This window comes from Asparagus officinalis, chromosome 6 (assembly GCF_001876935.1).
Source record: "Asparagus officinalis chromosome 6, Aspof.V1, whole genome shotgun sequence".
NCBI classification, from domain to species: domain Eukaryota; kingdom Viridiplantae; phylum Streptophyta; class Magnoliopsida; order Asparagales; family Asparagaceae; genus Asparagus; species Asparagus officinalis.
This window is the reverse complement of record NC_033799.1, coordinates 15,154,672-15,161,877: the sequence shown is the minus strand read 5'-3', so window position 1 is coordinate 15,161,877 and position 7,206 is coordinate 15,154,672. Positions and strand designations below refer to the sequence as shown.

The following is a 7,206-nucleotide window of genomic DNA, read 5'->3' as shown; positions in this document are numbered from 1 at the left end:
TGCAAACTTAGCTTTTTCCCATTATATTTACATCAGGATTTTTTGTATTCTGCTAAATTTCGATATTCTGTTTTGAGCTAAGGAACCATAATTATTTGCCACAATTCTTTAATGCCATAGGAGTTTTCTTATTGCAATATTGATTGGTTTTTTCTTTATGTTTCAAAATTATGTTTCAGTATTGGAATTTGGAAGCTTCATATAGAGACTTTTCTTCAGCATCTTTCAATATTTTGGCCAGTTCTCAGTTACTTTACATTTCCGTTCTGTAGTATGTTCTACTCCTTGTAAAAATCTTAGCGAGAGTTGATTTATTTATATTTCTATAAAGTCTCCAAATATAGTGAGGCACATGTATGTATTCTGTAAACATGTCGATGTTGAGATATTCCGACTGTTATCTGTTAGTCGCTGGAAATTTCATATTAAAGTTCCTTCAAGCAATACGATCTGTTAGTTCCATCTGTGAGTTGCAGTTGCAAAATTTCTCTTAATGTCTTTTCCTATCAGATTATGATCCTGATACTTTGTTGAGATTCTTATTTTCCACTTGACAAAGCTGGTACATAGATTATGTTAAGAAGCAATTTTGTAACTTTTTATAAATGTGAAGAAAATAAAAACCTGAACTGTAAACTAAGTTTTTTTCCCTCTTTCCAGGGATCCATGTTTGGAATCTATCATTTTTGTGAGGGAGGGACATGAAAATCTAAAGAAAAACCAACAGTAGCACCTACAACAGAAGTAAAAGCTTATAATCTTTTGATCCTAAATATTTGATTCAACTAACCTAAGGACCTCAAATAGGGAAATCACGCGATAATTTGTTTACTTTTGATTTAGTTGATTAATTTCAGATGGAAACAGTTTGGCGGACAGTTTGAGTTGTCTTTGGCCTACATCACACAAGAATGGGTCATCATATTCTATTTGGTCAAAATTGTGACATTTAGAGAGGTTATTATCAAAAATATTTTGCTCATCAATCACTTTTCTGTCAGTTCATGAGAAGGAAAGGAGGAGGGGTTTGTGCTGCATAAAAGTGGAGCTTCTAAATGCATGTGGTAGGAGTTTGCATTACATACAAGTGGAGCTTCTAAAAATGTACGTGGTAGGATCTTGAATCGAGCATATGAGAAACTTTAACACCTCATTTGGTACGCAAGAATGTGTGTGAATGGAGTGCTCATTTCCACTTCTCATTCATGCATAATGCCAAACATAACACCTTTTTAGAAGCTACAATGCTTATTCCCACTTCTTATTCATTCATACTTTTCATTGATTCCCACTTTGTGTGGGAAGCATTCCCAATGAGATGATATGGACTGGGCTTTTCCACTTAAGCGGGAATAAAAAAATTGAAAAAATGCCTGGATTGCTTATTAATTATCCATACCAAAAATAAAAAAAGATTTGTCATTCCCACTTCATTCTCTAATTACATCCAAACGTGAGAAAATGGGAATGAACATTCCATTCCCACGCCTATTCCATTCCATTCCTTATTTTGTTTCATTCTCACTTAATTTGATTCTTGCGCACCAAACGAGGCGTAAGATCCTTATTACAGACATGCTTCAACATCAGGATGGTTTAGTCTTACAAAAATTGTTTAGAGGATGAGGAATATCTTTGTTTGGGTGTTCATTCCTCGCTCGAGCTTGGAAGTCAAAGTTATCCAGCCAATACTGTGCACGGTAAGATGTGGCTTATAGGATAATGTTGGGGCTCATATGCTTTAAGTGGGCCTATACTTATTACATGATGTCTGAGCAGCTCCGTATGCTCCACGCCCTTGAGTATGCCCAGATGAGGCCTTGAGGGTCCTTGCGCCGCCTCCACTTAAATGTCTGCTTGAATATCTGAATGTCAGCAACCTTTATGCTGTAGTTTGATCATTATGTTGGGTTACTAGGGTCATGTAGTTCCCCTATTTCAACCGTGAAGCATTAGCTGATACCTGATTGATTTATGATGCTGAGCACCTTAACATATGATATGGTGAATGGTAGGGCATGATTCCATTTTGCCTTTGTTGTTCTAGAATTGAAATTATGTCTTACAAAATTCATTATTTCAGTACCACATTCTAAATGTGGAATCATCTTTTCACTAAAGTTTCTGAAACGACTTAAGTAGATCCTATGGGTTGTGTAAAGCGGAGAGGAATTAACTACAGATGCATGTCATACGGCATCTCAGTTTCTTGGCATCTTGGCATCTAAAGTTGGGATTTGAACTCATCTTATCTATGCCACAACGCACAAATGTAATTTTTACATTTATATGACAGGTTCTTGTAGGTGTAAATGTGTAATACAATATTATGTCTTATTTGAGTTCCTATATATGCCTCATCCCTTAAAAATTTTATGTCAAAAATGCAACTCTTGCAGGAATCATCACCAGCATTTTCTGCTTCTGTGAGACTAGCTTGTTGCCTACTGTTAAATTTTCAACTTCATATTCTATTTAATTTTCCGTTAATGTTTTATGATTTTTAGTAGTTATAACTTCTGTGTAATTGGTAATATTCCATTATTTCAGGGAAAAGCATGGTTTGGTTTTTGTATCCCAATAAAAATGCATATCCAAAGTCAGTTCAGGATATTTTTGATAGCTCATTTAAGCCTGAAGATCATAGAATGGTATGTTTATTTGTGCTGCACTTGCTGAATTGCTCTCTTTACTTATATTCTGTATAATATCTCCTCCAACATACTTTGGGACTGATTATGACATAATTCATTTTTCCGTCGGCCGTTTTTAAGTATTTTAACGGAAATCTGGGACTACACCCTGGATATTCCTTAACAGTCTTCGAGGGATATTTTGGTCAATCCCAGAGTGTTGGGGCAAATTAGCAAATAATCAGAGTTGTGTGTATATCTGCAAATAAGACAAATTTGGGTATATAAGTACAAACACTATATGCTATTGACTGTCAGCACCCTTAATTGTTTTTCATTCTTATTTTCCTTTTTTGCTTGATCACAATGATAATAGCCTTGTGTTTCTTATTTTCACTCTTTACCTGTTCACAATTACGATTTTTGCAAAAATTTCTTATTTACAAAATTAAACTATATAATGCATGATATTTCCAAGTCTCGTGATGCCTGATTTTGTATTTCTTCATTTATTCTAATTCATAATGTCTCTGTTCTCATATTTTATAGTTGGGAGCAATGGCATGTATACTACCAGCCAATCATCAATATAAAATTTCCCAACTCTAAATTATTGTTCATCTTCCAATTTATGTAGGATCAAATGGAGAAGCCTATAAATTTTGTTCTACTTGATGGCACTTGGAGCAATTCAGCTGCAATGTATAGACGATTGAAGGTACTGTTCTAGTTTCTTTTGTTGTTTTGAAGTTACTTTGAATCTTTTGAAAGAGACTAAATAATTAAGGAAGAGTATGCAAATTTTCGTGCTTGCCTTGCTTTGAAACCAGTTTGTTGTGTGTGATCCAATTTTTTTTGGCGGTGTTGATGTTTTTCGAATGCTAGATTAAGTACTCCAGATGGTTCCAGAGCGCATTATTTACATATCATATACTACCCCATATTATTGAGGGTGAGCCTTGGCACAACGGTAAGGTTGTTGCCTTGTGACCTGGAGGTCATGGGTTCAAATCCTGAAAACAGCCTTTTCGCATATGGGGGAAAGGTTGCGTACATCTGGCCCTCCCCAGAGCCCACAATGGTGGGAGCCTTGTGCACTGGACTACCCTTTTATACTACCCATATTATTCCAATTTAGGCCTTAACTAGAGCTAGACTTCATTTTCCTTGATAAATTACTTTTATTAACTAATTACATGTTGCAATAAAAAATATCATTAACTCTGAAGGCCAAGGGACACGTGGAGATTTTTAACCGTGAACTGTGTGCTAACAAGAAGCACTAGTCATATTTAGTTTGATTGTTGTTGGTTGGCGTTTTCCTTATTATCCTTGGCTAGAATCTTATCCAAACCAGAAAACATGTAGGGGCTATATATTTATTTAAACCACGTACTATTTTTAGAGTTTTATTAAAAATAAAGAACTAAAGACCTTAAACGCGCTTGATAAGAGGGGGCCTGAATTTGGAAACTGAGGGTAAGGTAATTTTGTAAATTTTACCTTTCCACTGTTTAAAATTTAACGACATCAAAAGTGAGGTGTAGGAAAACTCATTGTGTGGGATTTTGGGGTAAAGTTGCAAATATCTAGGTTTGGGGATAAACATAAGTTTCCATTGGATACTAGGATTTCCACAATAATTGTTTTCCGAATTTATTTCCTCACCTCAAACATCAATAATTATCCAAGAAGCACTGGTTCAATGTTTCACGTAACAATATTCACAAAACTTCATGCCTTAGAAGTTATTCAAGCAAGTGTTTCCCCTGTTTACAGGAAAAATGGACATCAGTATGGGGAGAGGATGATCTTCCTTGTGTCTCACTCTCGACGACAGGTGCTTCCGTGATGCACAAACTTCGGTAACAAATTAAATAAAAAAAACTCACGCTCATTTTTCACTTCCCCCCTCCACCTTGTTCTTATTTCTCTATCTTATTATTGAAAGGCCTCAACCATCTTGGGACCGAACATGCACAGCAGCAGCAGCAGCTGGTGTGCTCTCAGAGCTAAGCTATCATTATCCTGAGAGCAATTTGTATGGCTTGGATAAACAAGCAGAAGCTATAGAAAATGGATTAGATGTTTTGTTAGAAGCCCTCACCGCTCGAAGACTTCGAAGAGGAAGATCCATTGCTCGAAAGGAGAGGCGAAATTGTATGTGAAGCAACATTATGGGATACGTTCTACTCTTTTTAGCTTAATTGGCAAAATTGCCCCTTGAGTTTCTAGAGGAAGGCTGAGACAGGAAAAAAAAAACTGGGGAAGTAAGATATATTTTCAAGTACAATTTTACTGATTCTGCTTCATAAAAGCCCACGGCTTATTGTTTTCTTGTAACTGAAATTTTCACTCACCACTTGTCAGTTTTTATTTGCAATTCAACTGATTTTGGATTTTCAGATACGTATCTAACTATATCAGTAAATGATAGAAATGATAGCATAAGCCATCAGTTCCAAATAGATTGTACTCGATGTTCTTTTGAGTTTTAAGTTGAGTTATTTTAAGCGTTTGGTATATCTATGTATATGTTCCAGTTACTGGTAAAGCTCACTTATCACGTAGTACCTTTATGTACCTGCCATCATTTTTTCCATTAATGGATACTATTGTTCTTAGCAATTTTTTTTAGTTGTTGAGAAATCCCACCCATTTATTTATTATTTCAGTCCTCTATGTTGTAAACATGCGAAGCAACAAAGGAAGTTACAATAATAATTAATTTATCTGAAAAAATAATATCCTAAATGAAATGAATGACAAAAATAGGATTCATGTAGTCAATCCTAAAAATTTGGGATAATTCCATTGTTATAGTTGTTGTTTCTCATGCTAAATGTTGATTATGTTATAAACCATGCAAAGTAAGGACAAGGTCACACTAAAAAAAAGTTTTAAAATTTCCAAGTGATCTAGAGAGGAAATGGGTTAGCTGAGTTTTGGTAGGTAGCTTAGCTACCTTAACAAGGCCACTGCCTCATAGAGCCCATAGAGCACAGTGATATTGTAATACATCAGCACAAAACAACACAGCTCTGGACAACAAAACAACTGCAGATTACTCTGTCACTTGGCAACTTAATCTAGCTAATAACAAGTACACTTTCTCATTAACAATAAAATTTCATTAACATAGACATTGATAGTAGCATTGTTTACATATTCAATGAGAATTGGAGAAAGCTAAGCCTGCAGACTTGCTTTTCTTTCTTTCAGTATAGTAGAATATGTAATTTGTGAATTGTGTGAAGCAAGATGATCAAGTAAATCACAACACCGACAAATCCACAAATCATCGATCCCATAACTTGATGACAGAAGTTTTCCATCTGGCCACAGATTGGCAGCCACCCTGAATGTCGATTGCCTTTCTTTCCAACTTCGATACAGAAGCAGTTAGCAGCAAAGTGATGACCTGAAATCAACAAGAATAGGCCAAGATAATAAGAGAGGACATAAACTAATCAGAAATGTTGTGAACTATTTGATAATCCCGAAATATGTTGAATTTTACCATGTCAGAGGCTAGAACTAATCTCGAGAGGTAATTAGTTGGAGGGATAAAGAGAGTGCAGAAGCTGTAAACAGCTCCAATAGCATTGGCAACCACAAAGAATCTGCATTCATGGAAGTGACAGCAGTGAGATTTTTACTGTTGGAAATATTCTGAACTTTTCTTTATGCAAAAGTTCTGTCGGCAGTGATGTTAGATCGATGTTATTCATTCTTAATCTACTAGAAATGATTTTCAACTGAAAAGCATGAAGAGACATGTACAATAAACGCTAATTCCACGCCAAGATTGGGCTTCATAAATTCAAACATGTGATTTTCATGATCTGATTTACTCGCTATAAACTTGCGTAATGATCACTACATATAACTAATTTACACGGGAAAACAAATGGAGTTGAGAATCCAAGGGGTCATCTGCAACAATAGTAGAACAGTGGTCTATCCACAATTTGGCAAATAGTGCAGGGGGGGGTCTATAATTAAAAACCCAGGAAAGAGGGACTTACTTGAAAGCTGGAGTATACTGAAACTTGGCTTCCAGAGTGATATTTAAGAATGCGGTGGTCTCATTGGCAGTGGCAGTCGCCGCAAATGCCAGCAGCCTGAGAACAAGGGTACAAACCTTTGAAGCCTTCGCCATTTTGTTGACGCGTGCAGAGGAATGAGGAGAAACTGTTAGTCCGTTTAAGCATTTAACAAGTGATTTATGATTGTTTGAAAATGCTAAGGTAGAGAGGAGATGGTGGGTAGGAAAAGAAAGATTGATGGAGGTTGAGCTTTGGGTTTATATTGGTCACCTGTTCTTGCTCATGTGTTGACAAACTTCAGCTGTCAATATCTGCCACTGTGATCAAGAGTGCAAGATTGAGCGATATCAAAGATTGTTTTGCTCTATACGTTACTTAGGTTGGAAGAATTAGTTTGTTTGTTTTCTATTTTTCTTCATGTGAGGAAGTGAGAAGGAAGTTTTTGGTGGTTAGCCCATCTACTTTTTTTTTTCTTTAAATTTTATTTTTGTCCTAGGATGGGCCTAGTGAGGAATTTTAGCATC

The 7,206-nt window shown here is 35.9% G+C and overlaps 2 protein-coding genes across 2 annotated transcripts in view; one reads left to right on the top strand and one right to left on the bottom strand.

Moving 5' to 3' along the window:
• The window catches only part of LOC109845234, a 7,857-nt gene extending 2,733 nt beyond the window's left edge, over positions 1–5,124 (top strand). Inside the window, exons 4-8 of the mRNA XM_020414454.1 lie at positions 1–62; positions 2,546–2,651; positions 3,271–3,351; positions 4,413–4,498; positions 4,585–5,124. The exon at positions 1–62 is cut by the window's left edge and continues 78 nt beyond it. Of these exons, the coding sequence (XP_020270043.1) occupies positions 1–62; positions 2,546–2,651; positions 3,271–3,351; positions 4,413–4,498; positions 4,585–4,801 (552 nt within the window). The 3' untranslated portion in view covers positions 4,802–5,124. The remainder of the gene's footprint in view (positions 63–2,545; positions 2,652–3,270; positions 3,352–4,412; positions 4,499–4,584) is intronic.
• Positions 5,728–6,795, bottom strand: LOC109845791 (CASP-like protein 1C2). Its single transcript, XM_020415063.1, is given in 4 exon segments — positions 5,728–6,021; positions 6,024–6,054; positions 6,154–6,256; positions 6,662–6,795. Coding segments are annotated over 4 exon segments (438 nt in total). The 3' UTR covers positions 5,728–5,851.